This window comes from Pteropus medius, unplaced genomic scaffold, assembly GCF_902729225.1.
Source record: "Pteropus medius unplaced genomic scaffold, Ma_sr-lr_union100, whole genome shotgun sequence".
Lineage (NCBI taxonomy): Eukaryota > Metazoa > Chordata > Mammalia > Chiroptera > Pteropodidae > Pteropus > Pteropus medius.
In genome coordinates, this window is record NW_024344370.1 from 3583118 (window position 1) to 3610464 (window position 27347).

Here is a 27347-nt window from a genome sequence, read left to right on the forward strand (position 1 = left end):
CATCTAAGCATGCTTTACTATCTCGAGGTTGCCAACCTTACCAATTCAATTATGGATACAAAAAGCGTTCAAGAACAATGATGTCAAGGCTTAGGAATGAGAAAAATGGTGCAAGCTATCCATCCCACAGTAGTATTAGACATTTCTGCCTATTCTCCATCACTACATCTTTATGTTTAGTGAATGTTACTGAAATAGGTGGCATCTATTAATAGTGTATACTTATTTGATTTTGAGTATCAAATATTAAATAACTGACTTTTGAAGTTTTTCCTTTTCATGAAAATTTAATTACATCTGGTTTTGGAGCTCATTTTCTCTTCTGGACAAGAAGGTCTAAACTCTCTAGACATCAACAACTAATAGAAATTGAGGTGGGTACACAGGGAATCACAACACTAAGTCACAGATACTACAGACATAGGCCTTGCCCATAAGACATAATAATATATAAAACATGGATGATACCAAAGAAAGAATTTATTGTAAATGTAGTGGCAAATACATTGAGAACAATCATCATTAAAAATGAACTAGAAAATTACACATTTAAAGTATGTGCTTTTTTCTGCCACCTTTACGTTATGGCTAATACCAATATTTGAAGTACTGAAATACTTAATGGGATGGTCCATTTTCACACAATTCATGACTGTATCTTCTTCTTAAATTTTTAAAGCAGTTGACCATGAATTTCAGTTTCAATTATTATTCTCTGTTTTTATCAATTCCGTAATGATCTGTAGAATCTTGTCATCTTAATGGAAGAAAAAAAAAAACCATGAACAAATTCATCACCAGCTAATTTTCTAATGTATATACATGTAAACAACAGGTATATATCATTAAAAGATTCTTTTAAATTAAAATACAAAACTAACACCAGCATTATTTACTATAAAGCTACAGATGCCTAAGTAATTTATTGCCTTATGAATATTATTTTAATTATTGCTATAGTTATATACCTACTTTGACAAAAAGTAGGCTAAGACCCAAAGAGATGATAGGATGTAACTGTTAGTCCTTTATAAGTAATTATTTCTTCTGTGTCAGAATTTCCACAGTATGGACAAGGAAGGAAGAACTATTATCAGTTTCTCCATGTTTAGTCCAAAGGAAACAAAAAATTTTAACAGGGAAGTGCTCTTGGAGAGGTGTTATTAGGGAAGTGACAGACCTCTCTACACAACAAAGTAATCAAATACCAATTAACTAGACAAACAGACAACAGAGGCTACATTATTTGCTAAGGAGGTTTTGTTAACAGTTGCTTCTACTTCCAAATAGTTGCTCTGATATTGTGACTTCCTAAGAACTTTATAACCACTCTTTAGATAGTTGTAATTATCAGGATTGTAAGACTAAATTCTATATTTATATTAGACACTTCAGTTAGAGAATGTTCTGGGTTTCAATGGCTGCAGTGGAGAATTCTGATAACTGGGCCCATGGCCTCATAGGTTCTTGGGGGATACGGTGGCATTAAAAAAAAAAAAAGGAAAAGGCTACTTACTGCAAGGGGAATAATTACAGGTCTAAAAAGAACCATGATTTTTATCTGAGGAAGAGCAGAGTAATGAAAAGCACAAGGGCAACTTTAGTTACTGCTTTTTCAAAGCTTGATATCCCAACTTTTCTTACTATGAAGTGCAGAAAGAGAGAACATACATGTACTTTGTCCTCCTTCCCAAGTCAAAAATATATGCTTCATCTGAGTTCCGCTTTCCTTTTTGTGGTACAGGGAAACACTGAAACCACTTTAAAATCCGTTTTTCTTAAAAGTTGAGGTTCAACCTATTCTTTATATAATGTAATTCTTTCTAAGGCTGAGTTGTAATGCACAAAGCTCCCCAAGAAAAGAGCCCACATCTCTTAATATGTCAAGACCTTATCTAAGTTCCCTCAGTATTAGAAAATTAATACAATTTAATGTTTATGTATTCACATTTGATTATACAAATAAATACAATGTGAGGCTTCAAGGCAGTAGCACAAATCAGTAGCTCCTCAACTTGCCTGACAATGAGAATTAACTGGGATACTTGTTAAATACAAACACATTGAACAAACTGAACAAGTCTTAACATTAAAAACAGGAAAACCCAAATTTAAGTGCTTCCTGATATGACGCAAAGAGAAGACTATAGCACCAACTAGAAAATATTCTTTTCTAAAAACCTGATTCAAATCAAGCCTTTAGATGAGCCATTTTACAGAAAATATAGGGAATAGAGAAACACATTAAATTAAAACACGAATATGCAACCAATCACATCCTGAATGTGGAAAATTCTACCAGAAAAAAAACACTTATTAAAAACTGCATTTAAAAAAAGGGATGGTAGTAGAGGGGAAGTGTTACAGATGAAAAGATTAAAAAATAACACAGCCACAGGCCTCTCTCATAGAGAAGATTCAATATGTCTGGGGTAGGTCTTTAGACTTTGTATTTTTAACAACTGCCAAGATGATTCTGATGATTTGGCAAGTTTGGAAAACACTGTACCAAACTAAGTGTTCACTGCAGATTTCTGTTGAAGGATAATGTATTTATTTTATACAGACTCTGCATTTGTGAGAATGGTAGCGAAAACATGCTGGGAACCTCACAGAAAGTCCCTTATTCTTATTTTTTATAATAACTGCATTACCAGTTTACCAGTAAGTTAACAAGTAGCAAAGTTTACAAAGCTCAGTTTTACCATCGCTTTTTTTCTGTGAAATAGTCAGAAGTGAATCTTAGAAGTGAAGATTAGAAGAGGAAGAAGTAAACTAAAAGTATCTTAAGAGAATAATTAGGTTGTAAATAATGAAGAACTGTCTATGAATCTATGAAATTCAGCATTAAATAAGTTTTATTAGACTATTTTAAAACACTTGGAATTTAAGACTTCAACATGCTATATACTGTACTCCAATGTTTAAAAGTATACTGTTTTCTACCTTCATTATAATCAAACACTTACTTTCAAGAGACATCTTAGGATTTTCGAGCTTTTTTCTTAAAACAGAATCAATGAGAACTCTTAGCTGCTTAAAAATGACGGCTATCTTTACAGGGGCCTGTTGAGAGAAGGTGACAAATTAAACAGAGTTAATCCTTAAGAGTGTGAGTATGCTTAAACAAATCAAGGTAAGCATATATACTTTACAATCTGTCTTAGCACATGATGGGAAAAATATAGGCAAATTATTTCCTGTAGCTAAACTATGCAAACTTCAATTTATTAACTGTCCATAAATTTGATGAAATTTTAAAAATAGCTTTATTAAAGTATAATTTAAAAACCATAAAAATTTACTCATTGTTAAGAGTACAATTCAATGATTTTTAGTAAATTTATATAGTTGTGCAACCATCACCACAAGCCAGTTATAGAACATTTCTACCACCGTGGCCTCTTTATAAAAGCTGCATATACTTTTTAAGTTGCATTTAAAATTTATCTCTCTAGTCCTAGACAAACAGCTATCACGGTTTACCACAGGAGAATGTGTTAGATTTGCTTAGTTTAAACTGGTCAGTGTGTTGATGGGGTTACAGAGAAATAATCTTAATGCTGGTCACACTGGTTGGTTTAATTTTTCCAGAGAAGACTTCAACAACATGCATTAAAAGCTATGAATCTGAGTCTTCTTATAGGTGACACAATGTAGTGGAAGGAGCATGAGTTTGAGGATCAGATAGTTCTAGGTTTAAATCTTTTCTACCAATAACAATCCATGTTACCTAGGAAAGTTATTTAACTCTTACTGAGCTCAAGGGCCTTTATACAATGGAATCTAACAAATTTTGTTGGGGTATTATATTTGGGATAATCCATGTAAAGTTAACTATTGAAGTACTCAACACATGGTACGTTATAATTGTTACTGATGATAAATGCAATCTGTAATAGTGATATCATTTGATTTTCAAAATTAACAGATTTAAGGCAAGATAAAGAAGAATTCCGCTTTAAGTCAAATTATAGGAAGATATTATGCAAATGCTAATAAAATTTTAAAAAATCTATCTCAATGGCAGTAGCAGTAGAAGCTCAAATGCAATCAATAAGATCAGATGTGGCATGTACCTGAAAATAGATCCAACCATCAATAGAAAGAAGACGTTCCCGGTGCTGAACTTCTATATCACCACCAAAAAGTAAAACTGGAAAAGGGGTTATTAGAGTAGTTTCCCTCAAATATACTCTGGCGTACCTTATCTGCGTAGGAATAAAGAGAACAAATAACTTTACAGCCTAAAACTATAAGAAATTAATTTATCTGATTCATGTGAGCATTTTTTTGTAATTAGCTATATATATTTTAAGTCATAAGCTTTGTGAAGCTACATGTTTACATTCTCTTATGTGCATAATTTGCCAATCGTATAGTAATTATAGTCACCACCTGTATATTTATACTATTAAAAGGCATTTAAAATATTAATTGTAAGGCTGAATTATATACCCTGGACATAATTTTATAATATTTTTAACAATTTTATAATGCTAATGTTAAATAATTAATGCAAAAATAAAATTATGATTAAGTTTAAAGGTATTTGGTTTCTAGACCAATGTTCAGCTATGGCCATTACTGATTTTTCTGTTAAGTTTGATGATATGCTGGGAGTTATTCAGGCCAGTGCTTGAAATTATGGATCCTTGTTACTTTAACAAGCTATGATTCAAAAGGTTGACTACTTTAGCTGTAATCTATAAATATCTGGTATTAAATTATCTTAGGTTACATTGTGATTCAAACTGTTGCCATATCTTTGGAAATACAGATATGTCTTTTTTCCCTTTTGAGATAGTACCTTTTAGTGAAATCTCAGGGAACTGATACATTATTAAAGAACATCTCTTTGCTATAATCCTTATTTCAAGTAGAAAAAAATGATGGTTACTGTAGAACATTTAATACTTTTCTTTCATTAAATAAAAGAACTATATATATATTTTTTCATTGAGAAGCTCTATACATCTTGATTTCAAATTGAACAGAAATGAACAGCTCAGTTTGAGAACCAAATATAACACTTGTTGAGGCAACCTAGCTTGTTATGACTGACTTCTAGAATAACGCCCTAAATATTGGAATTTAAGAATGAGCACTTTACCTTCTCTTGGTATAAGAGCCATCCATAAGTTTGCAAATCTCGATTTACTGAAGATGGATGCACTTGTGCTTTGCCTTGGGCTGTCTCTACAATGCAAGCCAATTTTTCTGTAACATCAACTGATTTTGTATAGATTATCTTCCCCACGTTGTCATATAGTCCAGCAGCCAGTACAGCTTTAAGTAGGGCAATTTCTTGGAAGGAAAGGGTCTGTGAGGCTTTATTTCCTTCATGGCCATTAGAAGTTGTGGATGATGAAAATCCTGCTGCCTTAACCAACTTTATTAACTCTTGCTTTACATCCTAGATTGGTTTATGTTAAAAAGAGATAAGATCATAATTGATTAAAACAGAGAAATTTCCAAATACTGTAATTTATATTACTGTGTCCAATCAGAATTGGAAAAATGCCAAACTATTACTTAGTTAACTATACCCCAAATTAAATTAGGGAAAAAATATAGTCACCTGTTTCTACTACCCCAAGACTTTAGATGTCATAAAACACATGTCTAAAATGTGACAACAATAAAAATGTGCCTAAACACTTTTTCATTCAGTATATTTACTTCAAGTGTAGCTTTCCTTTTGATGTTTTTAATTTAATGAAGACAGTCACAGAGAGAATAATTTTGAGGAAGAATTAGAAAAGAATCTTGATCTGAGACTGCAAGTACCTTCTTCACTTGTCTCTGGGAATCTCACCTTAATTTCCTAGTGGACTCTGACAAAGTTTATGAATGGCAATTTCATTTAATCTATAATTATTGTTGCCTAAAATCTTTTTTTTGCCTTTAGTAGGGCCAATCAGCTACAATACTACAGGAAGGATGAGCATTTTTCAAAGCAAACAGGATACAAGTGATTAAAAGGTGACATTTACATTTAGGATTTCCTTTAAGTTTCTGGGGCTTCAGGGACTATGATTCCAGGGGAGGAAAGACCAAACAAACAGCTGCCATAATATCACAGGGGAGGAGAAGAAAAGGTTCGTAGAAGGAAGGGGGTGAGAGGCGACTTGGAGGTTGGGAGGAATGGAATGGAGACAAGGGAATATTGATTAGCAATCTACATCTTGAATCCCAGTCAGTTGGCCCAGAGGTGGCTATTTCTTCAATTTATCCTTTTATCTGTTTAGAGAAGGACAAAGTTCATTTTACTTAGAGAAGTCCCAGCTATCATCCTAGCAGTTATTTCAAATCACAAAAATGTAATGGGTCAAATTACATGGGAATACAAATTTTTAATCTTTTAAAATATGAGCAGAGAATAGAGGAATTATGTGAGATATGCACAAAGTTTATTTTCTGAATACTTTTATAGCATGTCTGGACTAAACACCAAGAACGAAATGAAAAGTGTTTGTGGAAGAGCTCTGCTTTTTATAACCACTTGTCTTTTCATTTTAACTACATTTCTACTCTCTCCTCACACAAATAACCGTGGTCTTGATCAGCAACCAAGACCTGGATGATGGACAAAGTCATCAGGTTTCCCTTCCTAAGAGCAGATTTATAAATCTGGTCATAATCAGCCACAGGGTATGATGCCCTGGATGCCTTTTCAAAACTATCATCCCTAATTGCAACTAAGTAGCTGGCTAATATTTAAGAAATATAAAAGAATTTAATTAAAAGGAATCAGGGCTCTTAGGAAAAATGACGGATTCCAAGCCTGGAGCATGAAATGCATAAGACAATCCTGGACATACTATCATACACCAAGCAAGGAAGCTATCAAAGGCTGCTTAGATTCTATGAAAAGGACTCAGGGAAAACCTCAAGAGGCTCTCACTGTCCAAAGAAGGGACAATTTGAGTATCAAAAAAAGTAATATCCACAGAGGACTGAAACACATCAAATACATTTAACTCACTAAGTTCATAATGATTTTTATTAAAAACAACATTCATTACTTGTAGAAATGCTTGGGTATCAACTCATTATGAAAACTGCTAGGTCAAAGAAAACAATCAAATATTTATCCTAATTTCCTTATACAAACTATACCTCAGGTTATCCAAATATTGATGAGGAAAAACTTCTTTATGAAAGAATTTTAGCTAACAAGTAGAATTAGAATACTACCATTTGCAACCTCAATGAAACAATGGGTCACAGTATTATTAATGGCTGCTAAAATAATTACATGAAAAGCCAACTTTCATGGAATTTTACAGTGGATGAATCTGGCTGACACCACTGACAAATCTTAACATTACAAAAAGGGAGACGACTCCAAAAAAGAAAGAAGAAAAAAAAATAAACACCAGAATCAGATTAAACCTCTATGGAAAATACATGGCACAGAAGACGATGCTAAACAATACCATAGGGATACAGTTAGACATATCCAGAATGCAGTAAACTCTACAGGACAAGTTATCTGGTTTCTTCACAAAAAAAAAAAAAAAAGCGAGTAAGAAGAAAGTAAAAGAAGGATAACTCTAGAAGAAAGTAAAAGAAGGATAACTCTAGATTAAGAGACTTAAGAGACATATCAAGTAAACTCAATGTGTGGACCCTGTTTAGATCATGATTTGAACTAGCTGTAAAAATCCTTCATGAGAAAATTGGTGATATTTAAACACTGACTATATCTTTGATGCTATTGAGGAATTATTTATTTTTTAAGGTATGATAATATTTAAGAAAAAAAGTCCTATCCTTCAGGGATCCATAACAATCCTGAGGCCTGGAATTTGCTTCAAAATAATCTAAAGGGCAGATAATGGAATCATGGGAATGAAAATAAAACATGATTGCCCAAGACTGGAAGTAAGAAATGGGGACATGGGAGTTCATATTATACTATTCTGCCTTTTTTTTGTATGTTTGAAATTTTCCATAATAACTAATAAAAAAAGGTGATTTTTCAGAGTTGAAAAGGACTGTACGTTATCCTCATTCAATTCTTTCTTTTTTTAAATGAGGCACTGGGAATTAACTTTCCTAAACTGAGCTATTTAATAGACAACTATCCTCATTCCCAAGCTATTGTTATTTTTATGAAATCATGTTGCCTGTTTTTTAAAAAAAACACTTCCCAAATACATTATGATTATTCAATACTATTTTAAATCACTATGTAATGCATATATGTTACCTGTTGAGAGTAATAACAAAACAAAAAATTATAAATTATTATTTCAGCAAATGTTTATTAAACACTATGTGTCAAGCACTATCCTAGGCATTTCTTTTTCCAAAAGAAACCTATTATTCAAGCACATGACCCTGACTTAGTTGTGCTGACTCACCTCCAGTGTTAACAGTGAGGTTCTGTTCAGAAAGCTCCTCCGGCAATATGCTATTTCAGAACGGTGGCCTCCTTCTTGCCGTGCTTTCTTCCATCTACATAAATAAAATGACCAAAGTTCAACATTTTATCTTTTCAAACTTTTTCAGAGGCACTAACCAAAATAAGCTTTAATTAAATTATAATCATTTAAGAACAGGAGTGGTCTTGCTTGTTGTAGGAGTTACCAACTGTATATAAAAATTCAACTACAATACCGATATTTTTTCTCTTTATGTATAACAGTAAATTATTAACTTCAAATTTGAGGTAATATACATATAATAATACATACAAAGTATTGTTCTTAAATTTTAGGAAAAATTACAAAAGTATGAATCTCTAAAATAAGTAATTATCTTAGAGAATATGACAGATGAAGTAACTAAAAATAAATTTAAATCTTAGATAAATCTTTTTAATGCAAGTCAAAGATAAATTTTTTTAAAAGTAAATAACCTCACTCTTACTAACAACACCCAGACTATTTCTTTACCCTAGGTATGCATTGTAGATTGTCAGGTGGTCTGAATCTGCCATAGCCAAAGCTGATTTTGCAAGATCTGCTTCATCTTTTCGACCAATTGGTGTGGTGAAAGGAGATTTCTCTGTCATAACTGCAGCTAGTGTTGCCTACCCATAAAAAAACAAAACAAAACAAAAATTATCATTAGGAGCTAAACATTGTAAGCTCATTTGTAAAAGAAAGCAAATCAAAACAATCACTTTCAAGATGCATGTTTCTTCTTTCATTTATCATGCTTTACAACAGCTAACATTTTCGTTTTTGTTACTTTTAGTTTCACTTTATGGAATTTAAAAAATATACCACTTTGCTTCTATACAATGTTTGTGAGATAGGAGATAATATCACCAGAATCAGAAAAAAACTGAATGTCTGTGTGAGTGATTTGTAGTCTGTCACACAGTTAGAAGCAATCTCAGAATCATCACTCAGATATCTTGATTCCTAGCCTGCTGAATTTCCATTGTCTGCAACGCTCTTTAAATACTTTTTCAATAATTTGGACTACATGATTTCCAAATTTAATAGTTTACCAGCCAAAATGATATTCCAAGTGAAGAAAGAGCAGCATCGTTTATCTTACCACTGAGTCAAGGCAGCCAAATATGGCACCAAAAATAAGCATCTTGCCAATCTTGACATTCACAGGCAAAGCCGCAAGGTGCTGGCCCAGCGGAGTCAGTTTAGGCTCATTTAGTTCACAAGCTCCAATTTTTCGGAGTAAATTCATTGCATTGCTGATTACTTGAAGCTGAGGAGGATCTAAGGCTTTGGAGAGGAAATCTTCAGGAGAACCAAGATTGCATTTCTGCAGATTGAAAAAGTGATAAATTGATATGTGATCAAAGAGAATTAACACTACTCAAAGAGATGGTCAAATTGAAACTAAATTTGAGTTAAGTAAAATTCTGAGCAAAGAGGATAAATGTCTGAGTAAGGCTATCATATTCCTTTAAAAATATAATTGGGGAGTGGTGGTGGGGTGGGGGGTGGGGGTGGGGGTGGGGTGGTGGTGGTGGTGGTGGGTGGGTGGTGGGTGGGTGTGTGTGTGTGTTTAGGAGGTAGGCATGAGAAGATAAAATCTTGCCATATTTTTAATTTTTTCGTTTTTGATTTTTACAGTCAAAATGTAAGAACTGGAAGATATTATAGGTCTTTCAGACTAGGAAGCCCTTGGTTTTAGGTCAGGGTTTCTCAATCTCAGCACTACTATTACTTTGGGCAAGAAATTTTTTGTTTTAGGGGCCTGTGCTGTGTACTGTGGAATGTTTAAAAGCATCCCTGACCTCTACTCACAGCATGGCCTACCTATTACCAGTTCTGACAACCAAAGATGTCTCGACACTGCCAACTGTCCTTGGTAAGTAATATTTGCCCAGTTGAGAACTACTGGTTTAGGTTATGAGACTGCATTTTAATCTATAAAGTATAAGTAACTGTGGCAGAATTAAAGCACAGGGGGTTTACTTAAAAAAAGATGGGGGAGGGGCCATTTATTTAAGAAAAGTAAATAAAATACTTGAACATCTAGAGCAACTAAGGTTAGAAAGTTTAGGCCTTCATTTTTTTCTCCCCTAGAAAGAGGTGAAGAATATAAAAATTGGATTTCCTTAGAGATTACCATAATATGAAGACATAATTCCTCCAAAGGCACACGCAAGATTTCAGGGTCAGAATAGTCCATAAAGCCTTCAAATCTGAAAAATAAAATAACACCAAATACTTTACATATTATCAGAAATGCCACACTGTACCGATTCGTGTGTTTTATTTCCAATGCTAATGCCATACCTTTCTCTTGTGTACATTCGGAAGCAGAAGCCATCTCTGACCCGCCCAGCTCTCCCCTGGCGCTGCAAAGCACTCGCTTTACTGACAAATGTCTCAACCAAAGAACTCATCTGACTGCTTTCATGGTACCTAAAAAAATGTTGGAGGAAAGTATATGTGGATAATTGACTTAAATCAAAATCTAAAAAAGCTGAAAATATTCGACTCTCAAAATTAAGTTGAAAATAGGCTTTAAAAAGTCCATTATTGTGGACCAATATTTTCCAAATCATGTCCCATGTTTAAATAATTTAGCAAATGTCTACGGCTATGCTACCCTGAACAAGCCCAATCCTGTCTGATCTCGGAAGCTAAGCAGGGTTGGGCCTGGTTAGTGCCTGGATGGGAGACCAGGAAGACCAGGTGCTGTAGGTGTAAAAAAATAAAAAATAAGGGATTGTAAGCTGACAAGGTCCTTGCAATCTGTGAGGTCAACCAAGGGTTGCCTTGCCTAAAAAATAATAACAAAAAAATAATAATAATAATTTAGCAAACACTGCATACTAAATCTCATACTATCAAATTAAAAGCTCTAGCACAAGAAAAAAAACTGTTACCCTTTCTCAAATTAATCTGACCATGGGACCTTTTTTATTTTAATGGAATGCCTATTAACTACGCAATAAGTATTCTTTGAAAGAGTCTAAGAAATGCCACTGTGAACATTATAATTCAAAGTACTTTTCACAAGATAGTTAAACCTTGAAAACGCTTCCTCTAAAGTTTCAATTTTAAAAATCAAGGGTTTACTTTGTAATGGATAGTCATACTCGTTTCCAAATATTGCTAAAGTTTCCTAATACTAGGGATAGTGTATATAGATTATGATAGATCACTAAGGTGGTATCATCTATTTATGCTATATATACATTAAAACATTTATAAATTAGTAATCTTTTTGTTGAAGATTCAGTTAAGGTTACCTATTATGTGCCAACTACTGTACTAAGCACTTTCAATTTTCATTTCCCCATTCATATGAGGAAACTGATGATTATAACTGATGGTTACATTACTTGCTCAAGATTACAGATTAGAGATTTAAATCCAACTCTGACTCCAAAATCCATGCTCTTTTTTAAAGTCCCACAAATAATGCTTTTATAAAACAATTTATTTTACAAACAAATTTACAAAAATTCATGTTCTGAAAATTTTCTCAGAGAGCACTTTTCTAAAAGTAGCAGTACACTGGCAATACTTATGGGAAAACTTGAAATTTGACATTTACTCTCAGACATTTTAAAGTTTCCTACAGTTCCTCGGAGGCTTTTTGCTTTGGGCAGAATAAGGACATTTGGAATTTTCTCTACATGATTCTGGGATTTCTCCTAAAAATTCAAGAGCCCCAAACTCTTTTCAGGTTAAAAATGTTTAGATTTGGGAAACAAACTTACTTATTTTCTTTTGTTCTTCCAGTATCAATTACAAATACAACATCTGGAATAGTGATACCTGTCTCTGCAATATTGGTTGCTAAAACAATCTGAAAATAAACAAAAAGCCAAAATATTTAGTTAACAACTTTCAGCAATGTCCTATCATTTAAACTATTTTAGACAGTTTGAGCTGATGAGTTTAAAAAGTGAATTTCAATTTTATTTACAAAAATTCATAATTTGTTATTACTGTGCAATTTTAACTTCTCTAATTAGTTTCATTACCTAAGCTTGCTAATTAAAGTTACAATTTTTTATTCCAACAAAAATACCGTTCCCCTAATTCCACAGGCATCTTAAAGATGACTAAGTAGAATGGGAAATTGGGTCAAAGGAATTCGATTAAACTGATGTTTTTCTAACTGTGCTCTAAGAACCCAGCGGTTCTAATCCTAAAGCTGTGGTCCTTTTAAAGATGAGAAAGTTAGGCTGAGTGGGTTGCCAAAGGCCACAAACATGGTAGCAGTTTAGGGATGAGAATCCAGGTCTCCTGCATTATGTCCATGCTCTTTCTGGGAGCTTTGTGTTCCCCACAGTTCCTATATTGTGCTCTTTTTCTCCATTCTGAGAAAGGGTTCAAAATCTAAGAAACTCTCTTTGCCAAATATCTCTTCATGCAGAATCCTGAACAGAGGACACAATGAAAATACTGAGATTTTTTTCCCCTCGACCTAATGGTCTATGTATTACAAAAATAATCCAGGATAAATAGCCTAGAAAACAACAAAGAATCTTCCTCGGATTCAAATAGCTCCTGCCATCCAACATCCTTCATGATGCCTTTTTGGGGGAAAAGTGTGATTGTTCTTTTCACGAGCAACATCCATGCCATATTTTTCAACTACCACTCCTCTAAAAATTCGTGTCCCTTTAATAACGCATAATGTAAATATTCAAATACTTTAATTTTAATATTGGGTTCACTTTTGAGTATGTTAAGCTGCAGAGGATCTGGAGTCCGCTATATACTACAAGGTATATGATACTAATTGTCTTTGATGATAACACTTTCATGAAAGCAGCTTAATGGATTACATATAAATTTGCTGTACTGAATTTTACCTTCCTGACTCCTGGAGGAGGAAGTGTGAATGCTGCAGCTTGATCTTGAGTTGAAAGAATAGAATGCAGAGCTATCACTTTATATCTGAAAGTTAAAATCATAGTTCTTAGCAAGAGTTTCTCTTTAGAAGACACTGCAAAGAATAACAAAATTTATTTGCAAATAGGAAGCAACTTTAAAAATTTTAATTATGAAAAGTTTTAAACACAAAAGTTCTGATAATGGTACAGTGAAATCCCATATATATTCATCAAAGATAAAAAAATTTAATATGAATAAATTATATGTATAGAGTTTAAAGAATTTTTAAAACATGCTGATGTTGAAGTGAAAACCATGACAGCAGTAATCAACTGTAACAAAAAAGGTAAACAGCCAATTCAGTAAGTATGAATGGTAAATTGCAACCTTGCTGAGGTTTTGAACCATCCAGTGGGTTAGGGAGAGAAATCGCCATCTAACCACAGGATTCCCTCTGCTTAAGCATATTAATAGAACAAATGCAGAAACAGTACCTAAAATTTTTAGTAGATAAAATACTACAATTGAAATGTTAAAACAAAAACAAACTTGCTTTACAAACATGGGACAATTTTAACTGAAGGTAAAAAGACTTTGAAAGCTTTGATCGAGAGTTTTAATTTATGAGATATTTTTCTCTTTAAAAACTACCAGGAATATTAATAAAGATTTGTAGTTACCGTTCGGAAAAAAATCTTCTATCACTTGAGAGGAGATCATACAACTGTTGAATATGAGCCAGGCCTGGTAAAAAGATCAGTACTGCTCCTTCAATATTTCTGAATTGGGGACTTCTGTCTGAAATATTTAAGAAGACACAATATTCAAAATAAGGAGAAACAACATATAAGATATTAATAAAACACTTCCAGTTAAAAGTTTTATCAAAACAAATGAAGAATCATTAGAAATATATATACACCTAAATATGTAAGAAGTTCCAAAATGAGATCCAGGTTGATTTTATGATGATTCATATAGAGAATAGCATGCTGAGTGCGGTTGCTGTACTTTTGGTAAAATGGATTTAAATCAGCACCTGCTCCAGTCTGAACTGGGATGTATTCCTAAAAGAAACACAATCGTAAAAAGATGAACAAAAATATTAAGTATTTTTATAAGACAAAAGGAGAAAAAGGAGGTATGTCATTCATTCAAATCTGTATTTTTTTATTGTTACCATTATTATTTTGTTAAAATATAGCAAGAATACTATTTTTAAGTGAAGAAAATATAAGATTTCATTATCTCCTTATAATTTAATTTCATCCAGCCTCCTTAAATATAACAAAACTTCTTATCTTGGCATGTACACGCTAAATTAATGAAGAATTAAAGAAAAACAGAACACTATACGTTGTCCTGTGGCAACTGAAAAGCAACTAGGCTGAGAGGTCATAATAACTTTATTAAATAGTTTATACCTGCTTCATTTCTTCTAGATTTTACTTTGGTTGCTGAGTTCCAGTCATCTCTTTTGAAATACTTTTAATTTTCTAAAGTCTTTCTTTAGTTTCTAATTTCTATCTCTGGAGTTTCAGGGAAAGATTTTAGTTTTTTGCATTCTTGGTTTATCACCTGCTTAAGTTAAAGTTAAGTAACTTTAACTTTGTGTTTACATCAGATTAGATATATGCATGATATACTGTGGATACGATGAAAATACTGAGTATAGCACCACTGGCTAACATGCAGGATAACACATCTTTTGTGAAACATGTCATTAAAACTATCTATGAAGAACTGTGCTTGCGCCCTGGACAGTTTCACTACTAAGGATGGCTCACACCAGGATAGAGGCTAAGAAAACTGCTGGCAAGGATCTAGATTTGGGCCTGCCCAAGCTGATCGCCTAAGGTGTTCAGATAAAGTAGAAAAAATAATTACAAATTTCTCTCTCAATAATTAATCATTGCTATGAAACAATAAAAGTTACATCATACTTATACAGTCCTGACTTTTTTATGTGCACTTATAAGGCTCAGGATAGTGTAAGAAATATTACAAACCAACGACTAGACTCTATGAAACACAGATTAAAGAAATGACCTTTAAAATTTGTTCTTAATCATATTTGTTTCTCTTCTACCAAATTATACTCGAATTCACTATGCCAGCATATGATCTCAAAACTCTCATGACAGGTTACATCCTGGATAGCATTGTTAGATGTCTTATAAAACGTCTTCTTTTTACCTGATACTTTTTTATTCCCCCTGCTTTGCTTGTAACATTAATGGTTATTTCTTCTTCCTCCTCCAGAAATTTCTGACAATATTCTGAGTCTTTCTCCAGTACAAAGCCTGTTTCTTCTATTATATCTTCAAGATGAAAAACCTGCATAGATTAAGGCAACGCATATAAATGGTGAACTCAAATTCATCTCAGTAAATGTCATTTTAAAAAGAATAAGGGGATTGTTACTGTTTGAATGTCATCAAATGCTAATTTAGAATTATTATGAAAAAAGATTTTCTGCATTATTTGGCAATGAAGAATTTCATTGATGCAGATGAGTCTGTCCCTATAAGTCTGAAGACAAATTACATTACGGTGTATATTTTTTATAAGTGAAAACCAATTAAAAAGAACAGTCTTTATCAGTTGAACCAAAAGAGCAAATATTAAGAAAGGAAGCTTCAAAGCCAACTCTATATTTGAGAGGTGGGTAAAAAAGGAGTTCCTTATTGCCAAGCAGCCATCCTCAATCTGGATATAATGGCTTTGACATGGAAATGTTTTATGTTCTGTACTTGTCAGTTATGTCTTCAAGCAGAACCCTCCTTTCCAGCCCAACCATCCTCAGTCAAGGCGGCACCAGCCATCTGATTCCCAAGGCCATCTCCAGGTCTTCTCTTGCTTGCAGCGCCCTGGGAATAGGTCTGGGCTCAGCTTACAAGTGCCTATCTTCTGGGGAAACTCCCTGGTGGGCATGTGGTTTCTGTTCATATACGTGTTGTAAAGAAAACTTACCTCAACAGGGTAACTTCTTCCTGAAATTCTGAGAATAGGGCAGTGTGTGAAATATGTGGAAAACTTTTCACTGTCTACAGTGGCACTCATTAGAATCAAGTGTAGGTCAGAGCGTTTCTGTAAAATTTCCTTCAAGATAATTAGTAAGAAGTCTGACTGGACACTTCTTTCATGAACCTAGTATAAAGGAAATAAAAAATTAAGCATATATAAGGTCGAGTAAGAGGCTAAAATAATCACACACATCTACTAAAAGTTAATATTTAAATAGTACACATGGAGGGAAAGAGAGCTGTATGTTTCAAGTAAGGCAGATCTTTGGAACTGAAAATAAAGTCACCCTCTAAAAATTGAAGCTAGTAAAAATCAGCACATAATGAACAAAATTAGCTATTACAGTAGGACTCCATCTTAGCAAACGGCTTGCAAGTGTTTGGTAAGATTAGGGCAGCTTCCAAATTTCACTAAGTGGCCAGGGTGACTCCTAAAGTTCTGCCACTAATATAAAACTATACTGTTGCCATCACCACAAGAGAGATAGTCTATCGACTATGTAGAAAAAGCTAAGTTGATTAGTAGAAATCTGACAGGGTCTTTATCAACTGTCCAAGAAAAAGTTTTTTTGTAATGCCCTACCAATACACACATTTTAGTGAAGAGCGCTTTAAACCTGCTATAGAGCATAACAGCCATGGTACACTGTCAGAACTTATTATCTGCTGAATGTACCAGTCTATCTTCCAACTTTCTGTAATTTGACTTATTTCTACTCCACTGTATAAGATTTAAGGCAGCATACAAAGATAAAGTACACCAAGATAACATAAGTTAAAAAAGGTTTGATCATTTATTTCTTTGGAAGGAAGGCAACAGTGGTTAAGTGTTCAAGCTCTGGAAACCACTGCTGGGTTCAATTCTTGGTTTGGCCACTTACAGTATGACTTTATGAAACTTATTTAAATATCTCTGAGTTTATTCCTGCTTCTATAAAATGAGAATACAAATAACACAGACTTCATAGAGTGGTTGTGACAATCAAATAAGATCATGCAAAACCTTAAAAACAGAGCCCAACAAACAGTTAAGTATTCAGCTTTCTGCTAGATGCTGGGGATTAAAAAATTATCAAGACAGTTCTCTCCATTTGAGTTTACAGTCTAGTAAGAGGACACTGTACAGGATGATTTGAAATTACATATGAAGAGTAGCTAATTCAGGTGATCAGGAACACTACTAAGAGAAATTGCCATTGATGCTGAGAACTGCAGGATGAGTTTGAAAAAAAGGAGGAAGGAATACGTTGAAAAAAGGAGAAAAAGTGGTCACGAGACACACAAATTATACAAAATCTTGGTGAAGACGGGGATCATAATACATTTTAGGAACTGGATAACAAAAATGACACCTTGAGCATGGGATAGGGAATGGGCAAGAGATACCTGGAGAGGTACTCAGTAATCAGCCTGTGTAAGGCCTTATAAACTATGCTAGGGAGTTGAGACTTTGTACTAATGAGTCAGGGCAGTGATGAAAACATTTTAAAGCAGGGGAATCATATGGTTTGAGTTTTGTTTTTAAAAGAGATAACTCTGGCTACAACGTGGAGAATGCAGTGGAGAACAAAACAGAAAGCAGAATGTTTAATCTGAGACTTCATAGTAACTAAAGAGAATGGTGGCCCGTAGGAGGGCAATACCAGTGAATACGGAGAAAAGTGAACGGATTTGAGAAGAGTAGAATTAAAAGGACTCACTGATTGGATTTAATGCTGTGAGAGAAAGAAAAAGAAATAATCTTGGATGTTTTTACTTTGGTGATTTGACCAGGATATTTACTTCTGAAGATCAAGAAAGAGATTTCCTGATGGATGATACAAATCTGAGGAATGTCGTCAAAAAGATGGTACTTTATACACATACTGATTTTTAAAAAAAGAAGAGAAAAAATAAGTATAGAACATAAAACAGCTAATAAAAATATATATTTTATTAAGTATACATGGGAGAGATAGGCAAAAAATTTGGCTGTAAACATACCAGCAGCCAGCAGGAAAAGCTACTTAACTCACATACTGACCATAAATTAGAACAAATCCCACAACAATTCTTAATAATAAGGCCAGAAGTATTATCCTGGGCATTTTCATAAAGAAGTTTCCAAATAATATAATGAAGGAACAGTGCTACAACATCTCCCACATCCTTACATTTAACATAATGATGAATTTCAGTGGGCTTTTTTCTCTAACTGTATTGTTCAAGAGATTGATAGTATCACACTGAAGCACAACTCAGTAAATCATATATACAGATTGCTAATACTATACTATCAAAAAACAGCTTCCTGACATTGGTCTGGCTTTTAAATTAGGGTTCACCCTGATATATATTTATAAAGCAATTTTCTGATAAACTGGAATTCCAAGAAAACTTACTAAGTAGCTAATACAAATATTTCAACCTATCTAGCAGTAAAAATTTCTCATTATAGATAAATTAGTATTTTGACTTACGTTGATTCTTGAGGCTACTGATAAAATCTAGGTCTTGGTCATGCAAAGGTATGATCATGACACTCTACCACCCCCCACTCCCACCCACTACTACCAAGAGCAGTCACCCATGGGCCTGCTCAAGTGGCCATAGGTCCTCTTTCTTTTTGACATCTTCGTGATAATACTACAATTTCTCTTCCCATTAAAGAATAAAGATTCCTTAGATAAAATTAATTCCTATGACTTATTTCCAAAATATTATAGTATTTAAAAACAGCTTAACCTAAACTTGTCCAACAACAGGATAATGGTTAAATAAATGATGGCACATCCAAATAATATACTATAAAGCTACCAAAAAATCTTTTTGTAGACTAATGATATAAAAGAATTATATAATAAATATTCATAACACTACATATACACATATATAAATATACACATTAAATGTCAACATTTTTTTCTGGGTCATGAGACTAGAGATAATTTCTAACCAAAAGGAAGAAAATAGCCCAATAATCTATATGTAGTCTATTAATTAAAAATCAATGAATGACATCTGCCTTCTGAACTTAGTAAATTAATAGACATTCAAAAAAACTTTGTATCAGGGAAAATTTTTAAAATATATTTTGAATAATAAAAATGCCATACATCTTATTTCTTCTTGAAAAAATATGTACAAAGCAAAGCAGTTTACACATACTGGGCTAGAATGCCAATTACAATAATTCTAATGTAAAACTTTTGGCATAATTCAATTTGTGTTCATTCAAATTTGCTTCAAGTAGGAGTGTATCTATAGAGAAAATGACATATTGATGAAGAGTCCTTGTTTTTTGTAAGAATCTGAGAAAATCCTTTAACTAAATGTAGTTGAGAGGCAGTATACTGGTAAGAATACAGACAACAGCCCAACTGCCTGGATTTGAACTCCCCAGCTGCAGGACTTACTGGCTGTGTGAACTTGCACAAGCTATTTAAATTCTGTACCTAAACCTCCTCAATGGTAAAACAGAGATAACAATATCTACTTCACCGGATGGCTGGAGGGTTAAATGAATTTATGTATATAAAGTCCTTAGAACAACATCTAGCATGTAGCAAATGTTATATATAGTATTTACTAAATAAATCAATTTTATAGAACATGAGACACATTTGTTCTAGAGAATTAAATACTTGTATATAAACTGTGTGGCATTTATTAAGCACAAAGAAAATGTTGGCAAGTATTAGAAGTAGCATCTTTTTAATACAAAAATGTTTAGAATTTATCTGAACATGACTATAGAATCTACTCACCTCATCTACAATAACATGAGACACGTTAGTTAGGAGACCGTCTTCTTGAAGTTTCCTTAGCAAAACCCCAGTTGTACAATAGAGTAACCTGGTAGATTCACTAGCTCGAGATTCCATCCGGATCTGATACCCACACAAAGAATTCTGAAGAAAGAATACAGGCTGAGATTAGATTTTCACAAGTCATCTTTAGGCTCACTCTTTCTAGTCTATTAATTAAAACTTCAAAAAGTGAACCACTAGTGCTGATCCTACTATGTGGAGTAGTCTAAGTAAATTTAGTGCAATTTATTATCAGAAATATTGAGGTACTCTGGAACAGAAATTTAGAGCAGCTTCTTCAATTTGGTCTTCTCATCTCTCCAGATTTCATAAAAGCTGCCACCATTAAAAAGCAGCTGGTATCATACTAGTGGTGCCTGACAGGAATCTTGAAGTGACTTCTATTTCCATCATGCTTTCTTCTTCAGACATTCCTTTATTTTATTTGTGTACCTGTCTATCATTCCCTTAATGTAAATTACTTAAAAGACAGAAACTGTGCCTTTTTTTCTTATATTCCATGAGAGAATCTCAATTTGCTACATAACTTTTTTTTTTTTAACGAAGGGGTACTTATTTTAAAAATAGAAACAAAAATGTTAAGTACCATTTCTAGAAAGAACAATTCAAAGTATAACTAAGCTGAGTTATATGAACTTGGAATTCATCATAGTTGGTTCTACCCAACTTATTAATTGCTATACTTAGCAGTTACTCTAGTTAAAGTTTGGCCAGTTTTGTGTATACTGGCATGGCAAACACATGACAATAGATATTTAAGTACCTTCTTAAATTTTTTTAAATACAGGGTTTGAAATTAGTCTAGAATTTTCTTCTACATTGTTTTTACCTTCTGCTCATTGACAAGAATTAATGAAAACCACTCAAGAATACATTCCACAAAAAAGATTTGCAAAAACTTGAGATATAAGATATTAGACTCAAATTTATATTTGTCTGTAATCTGAATGTTCAATGTTGTATATAACATATTTGAATATTCAGTTTTTAAACTGAATATATTTTTTCTTTTATATGAGAATTTTAATGAAAGAATTATTAATAATCCTTTTCATATGAAGGAGAGTGGCATAATATCACATCTATCAAAGAAAAAATGAAAAGTGCCCTGAGATGTGTTACTGAACAACGAGTAACACTCAAAACTCATAGTTGGTATAGATTCCAATTGGATCCCAAGAGCAAAAGTGATTAATGTCGCCATTCACTGAGGTGGAGTTGAACATCTTACCCTTCCTCCAGGTCCATTTTCACAGCCCAATTCGTCACACACTCTTGTGGCTAAACTTACTGCTGAGATTCTTCGGGGCTGGGTACAGACAATGTTACATTTGCTTGTCCCCGACTCATTTAGAAGCAAATCTTCCAAAAGAAAATGTGGTACTTGAGTACTTTTACCACTCCCTGTTTCACCTGCCACAACCACTACCCGGTGCCTTTTAAGAGTTTCAACAATTGAATTCCTGTGTTTGAACACAGGTAACTGCTGTCTTTCCTTTAGAAGTCTCTGGTACTTCGGTGTGCTTTGCAACTTTATAAAGAGGTTTCTAACAGGTTCCAAGTCTTCTACATTTTCTGATTCCAAGGACAGTGCAGAAAAATCCTCATCAGAAACTAAATTTTCCCAAGATTCCTCAGGATCTTCAGAGTTTTCTCTCTTATTTTCAGAATGCTGTTGTTGCTGTTGCTGCTGCTGTTTCAATTTATTCAGAAGTTTGGCAATAAAAAGATCACGTGGTTTATTGGTTTCCATTTTATTTAATTCTTCCTTTTTCTTTTCTGCATCACTCCATTCCAGCCAAACATCTCGGTAAGTTGGAGGAAGTAATTGATGAACTGACTATAAAGAAAAAAATAGCAGTATGTTATTTTACTAATTATAGGTGACAAAATTCAATAGGTTAGAACTCAGAATAGCTATCTTCCTCTGAAAATGTATTTGTCTCTTAAACTAGTAAAAGTTACTACTTTAATAGAAGATGTACATGCATATGATGCAGATTTATAAATAGCATATCATACTCAGGCTTCTAAACTTACTAGCTAGGTGACCTTGGGCAAATAACCTCTCTCTGTCTCAGTTTCTACATTTGTAAAATGGGGCTAATAACTATCTCCTTTATAGGCATGCTCTGAGGTAAATTTCAAGTGAATTCATGAAAAGCACTTATTCTTGGAACATAAGAAACTACTGAATAAATGTTTATTATTTATTCTTGCAGTGGTGCTATATAAATATGCCGATGATTCACAGAACATTTCTAAAACAAAGCTCTCTCTGTGATTCTGGCAAATGTATACTATTATAGGTCAAAGTATTTTAAATGAACTACACTTGGAAAGACTATAAGTAATCCTAACTCTGTGCTATAAGAGAGCCCACAATTATCTCTATTATATTGATAGTCATTTCTATCAACTAAGCTTACCTTATGATACCTTATTTTGCAAAATAAGGGAAATAAAGAAATTAAGAACTTTTACTGACAGAAACTGGAAAAGAAATACATTTTGGGGTTCCACTTAATCAGTGCCTGAACTTTACAGTGGTTCTAATTTCCCATGAAGATATACATATTTACTATAAAAGGGAAATACTGACAATCTCCTCAATCCCCCCAGAGCACTGTGTTCTTTTAAAATTGCTTCCTTTAGTACTTTAATCTTTCCTTAATCTGGATGTAACTTAAATTGAAAATTGGAATCAATGTCGACACTTTTTTAAAAGTTGAGAGATAACATTAAAGGAAAACAAACTTTAAAAAAATTTCTCCTTAATTCAACTACTCTAGCATGATTATTTTTATTCTGTAAATTAGTATGGCCTGAAAATTTGAACCAATCAAATGCCTCTGGTCTTAGGAGAGAAAGACTGAGCCATGTTTAGGAGTGAGAGGAAGTCAAAACTATAAATAAGCAGAAATAAGGATAAATCAGAAGGAACAGTAAAGAGAAAACTGGCACGGAAGGCCATAATTAAATATGTACTAACTTCCACATGCAGATAGTTTTATATAGACAAAATATAATATACCCATTACACCACAAATGATTTTTAAAACATCCATGTCTAAAAAGTCTCACCTGCCCTTTCACTAAACGATAAAGTGCTAGTGTAGCTCCCAGATGCTGAGCTTGCATGCCATCCTCTGTTAAGATTGTAGGGCATACTACCAGTACGTCATCTTCAGACTTGATTACCCTTACCCTACGAAGAAGCCAAAAGAAATTTTAAATAAAATTGAAGTAAAAAAAAAGTCAGAATTCCATTAGCATTGAATTGAAGTTCACATTAACTCTTTAAAATAAACATCCTCGTGGAAAACATTGTAACTGATGATTTATAAGCACTACCAATCTGAGATGTTGGCATTAGAGAGCTTCCTAAATGTCTACTTAAATCATGAGAAACAAAAAGATTTTCATCTTAGATTTTTCTAAAAGTTCATTCAGTTAACCAGAAAAACATACCTGCATTTCCAGTATCTACCTACTGGAACTTTTTCAAAGGAAGGATTTGGACTTTTAGGAAGATTCTTCCTGACCCAATCAATCAGAAATTGTTTGGGAGATTTTCCAGTCCAGCTTCGAGCAGTATAGTCAAAATTTCTTACATCATGAGGTTCTTTCTTTTTCTCTAAAATGATAGACAAAAATTCATTTTTTAAAAAATGGTCATGCACTAATATACAATCTCATGAATGATCAAAGTCCTCTCACTTTTGGGAACAGACTTTTAGAAGAAAATAGGTGAAAAAAGGACAGACAGAAAGCCTTGCTCTTTGTAAGCGATGTAAGGAATTCTTGATTGATAGAACCATTGGAAATCTGAATCTTTAAAGGAACTATCTTGAGTAACTTATGTATTTTTTGTAAAATAGCAATGATACTATCCATGTGATGAATTACTTAGGATACTCTCAATTACAGTGTTTGGTACGCTACCACAAAGGAAGGATAATCTTTTGAAAAAGTATAAATCAGATGTTATTTCCCTGCTTAAGCGATGACACCACCACCACCTCCTTCAAAAGTTTCATGTAATGTATAAAATAAAGTCCAAATTCTTCACTACTTTCCAAAGGCCCTCCATGGTCTGCCTATCTGTTGTCACTCTTCTATCACCTCACTATGCTGTAGCCACACTGTCAGTCAATTTCTCTCTGTACTGTCTCCCTCCTTAGAAGGCTCTTTTATCAGCTCATTACCAGGCTGACACCTAATCAGCTGTCAGACTCCAGAGCAAGTCATCAGCAAGGTTTCCTCAATCCAAATTAAGCTCCCTTTGTTATCTCTATTATTTCTTTGATAGCATACATCACAATTTATAATTACATATTTGTGTATATTTAAAGCTTATCTTCCCTACTAGACTATACACTTAAAGAAGGCAGAACCTAGGTTATTTTGTTAATAACTGTGCAGGTAGCATTTGATGTTGTGAACAATAAGGAATAAATAAATATTTGTGGAAAGGACATATAATTAAAAAATGAGAATTTAGTGTGGGACTTAACTATTATTATACTAGCTATATCAATAATTTACTTATCACAAAGAAGTACATGATTACACATGTCTGGTGGCATGGCCAGAATCAGGAAAGGTTTAAAGAAGAGATGACGTTTGAGGTGAGCCTTGAAGTGAGGGAAAAATTGGTCATGTAGGGGGTAACAGGATGAGCAAAGTCATGGAGCCAGGAAACAACATAAGTTTTAAAGAATGATGTGGCTACAGTACATAGCTGGAAGAATGAAGTGGAAGGTAGATTGTGGCAGACTGCAAAGGATATTCAATGCCATGATAAAGCGTTTGGACTTGTTACTAATTAAAGGCTCTTAAGAGGAAACTCATGTTTAGATCTGTTGTGGAAAAATAATTCTGGAAGTTTAGAGGATGGACTGGAGAGGGATGAGGCTGAAGCAAGATATTTGTAATTGCAAAATGCAATACAAGTAAATTACCATAATTATTACTTTTTGAATACAGCTTGTGGAAGCAAACTATCATTTTATGTAGTTTGCTAGAATCCAAAGTAAAATATTTTCTCAAATATACATTCTTTGACATTTTACTATTTACGAATTACACCTGGAACACTTTCCCTTCATTTTACCTTTTTCTTCTTCAGTAGTAGCTGTAGATTTTGCAAATAAATTAAAGTTCAAAGCACTTTCCCCTTCTGTGGCTATGGGAGGCTTTTTCTTTTCATTTTGTTGATGTGAAATCTTTATGGCTGGATTGAATACTGGATGGTCTTCTAAAGTTTCCATTTCTACCAAGAAAAAACATGATGCTTAGTTTTATATATTTGTCTTTTGTGCCTTTCTGATGGAAAAAAACCAGTATTCCTTCTTTTTCCTTGTAGCCAATTGTTCAATACCTCCTATTAGGAATTTGTGCTAGAAGTCAGAGGCAATTTATTTTCACATCGTATACTAAAAATTTTAAATCGTTTAACAGATATAGAAGGCCTAGAAAATTTTTTCATTAGAAATAAATCCTCATTCACCTCTCCTTGAACGGAGGTGGCATTTTATGGTTTACATCAGAGGTTGAAAAATTATGGTCTGTAGGCCAAACCCAGTCCTGCTGCCTATTTTTGTATGGCCTCTGAACTAAGAATGATTTTAATATTTTTAACTTGTTGAAAAGATAAAAAGAAGAAATATTTAGTGACATGTGAAAATTGTATGAAACTCATGTTTCAGTATCCATATATAAAGTTTTATGAGAACACAGCCATGTACTGTCTATACCTGCTTTTATGTTGCGATAGCAGAGTTGAGTGTAATTGTGACAGTATGTATGGTCTACAAAACTTAAAATATTTACTATTTGACTTGTTACAAAAAACATTAGCTAATCTCATATAAACTGTTAGGAAAGAGCAGACATATTAAAAAGAGGCAACCCTGATGCTAGGAAGGCCCATAAAGAACAGACATTATTCACTTAAGAATTTAAAAGTGTTACCTCTTTGAAATTTCCTTATTTTTTCTTGAGCCTCTTTTTGCCCTTGCTTGTTTTTTTCTAGTTTAAAGGTAGCTGCTTGCTCCTTTGCATCCAGAAGTTTTGCTGCAAGATGCAAGTACCTTTCATTCTGTTTCAAATAAGATAAGGAAATAAAAAGAAGAGCAAGATTAATTTATCTACTGACAATGTGTTATATCAAAACCTGTGACCTTTTGATATTATTCTTTGATCTAGCAAACCTTTTAAGATTTTTTTCAGAGAAATAATACAAATGTGCAAATCTGCAGGTACACAGATGTTTACTGTGGTGCTGACTGAAAAGGAAAAACTGGAAAACAAATGCTGAATATCTACAGAGAAAACTAGTCAGCCATTAGAAAAAAAATAAGGTAGTAAAAGAATGAGGGTGATCCACATGGAAAAACTATGTTATGTTAAATAAAATAAAGCAAACTATAGAACAGAAAGTATGTATGAGCTCATTTATGTATAAAAATCAATTTTTATACATTTTATAAATATACATAAAGGATTGTATATGTAATAATATAGTAATACTCATCTGAAAGTCACCTTCCCATAATCTCTATCTTATAGGGACATTGAAAAAAGATGGCCTCTGGGGAAAATTGGTGTTTTAAAACTTAAGGACTTAACTCTGCTGTGCAAAAACTAGACAGAGCTTAAATTTAAGTCAAATTACTGATTTTTTTTTTCTTAGGTTAGGTTACTAAGGAACAGCAGATGAGAAGCATCAAAGCATAGGGTGGAGACGAGGGCATGTGTAGTTGCTGCTATGAAACACAACTGCTAAGATAAATGGAAAAGAGAAAACTAAGGAAATAGCATACCAGCTGAATTCTCAGATTTTCTGTAGAAGCAAACATCATTATAGTGTAACTGACTGTAGGGTTAACTAGCTCCTTAAATTCACCCAAATCACTCATTCTTTCCATCGTTCCTATTTATAGCATTGATTTCACCATCTGTCCACCTTTGCAATCTTTGGCTCCTTAACCTTTATATTCAGTAAATCACCAGTTCTTACTGATTCTTGCTTTAAATGTTTCTCTTCCTTTCCAATTTCCATTTGGGGACCTTATTATTTCACACCCGAGTAAGTATAATAGCCAGCAAAATGCCCTTCATACCCTTTCCAAATCACCTTGAATATTACTAAATATTACAAACCACCTTAAACACTACTAAATCTGACCTAAAATGTCAATTTCTTCTTGTCACCTGCC

The 27347-nt window shown here is 33.4% G+C and overlaps 1 protein-coding gene and 1 pseudogene across 1 annotated transcript in view; one reads left to right on the plus strand and one right to left on the minus strand.

Moving 5' to 3' along the window:
• Positions 1–460: 460 nt before the first annotated feature.
• DHX29 (DExH-box helicase 29) overlaps positions 461–27347 on the minus strand; it is a 41390-nt gene continuing 14503 nt past the window's right edge. The window contains exons 7-27 of the mRNA XM_039869948.1: positions 26101–26227; positions 25241–25399; positions 23596–23761; positions 23209–23332; positions 21356–21964; positions 20062–20205; positions 16263–16439; positions 15486–15626; positions 14212–14356; positions 13970–14087; positions 13268–13352; positions 12164–12252; positions 10728–10856; positions 10558–10633; positions 9520–9744; positions 8907–9043; positions 8373–8466; positions 5114–5416; positions 4080–4211; positions 2970–3066; positions 461–757 (exon numbers count right to left, since the gene is read on the minus strand). Of these exons, the coding sequence (XP_039725882.1) occupies positions 702–757; positions 2970–3066; positions 4080–4211; positions 5114–5416; positions 8373–8466; positions 8907–9043; positions 9520–9744; positions 10558–10633; positions 10728–10856; positions 12164–12252; positions 13268–13352; positions 13970–14087; positions 14212–14356; positions 15486–15626; positions 16263–16439; positions 20062–20205; positions 21356–21964; positions 23209–23332; positions 23596–23761; positions 25241–25399; positions 26101–26227 (3333 nt within the window). The 3' untranslated portion in view covers positions 461–701. The remainder of the gene's footprint in view (positions 758–2969; positions 3067–4079; positions 4212–5113; positions 5417–8372; positions 8467–8906; positions 9044–9519; positions 9745–10557; positions 10634–10727; positions 10857–12163; positions 12253–13267; positions 13353–13969; positions 14088–14211; positions 14357–15485; positions 15627–16262; positions 16440–20061; positions 20206–21355; positions 21965–23208; positions 23333–23595; positions 23762–25240; positions 25400–26100; positions 26228–27347) is intronic.
• On the plus strand, positions 11027–11141 carry LOC120608392 (uncharacterized; annotated as a pseudogene).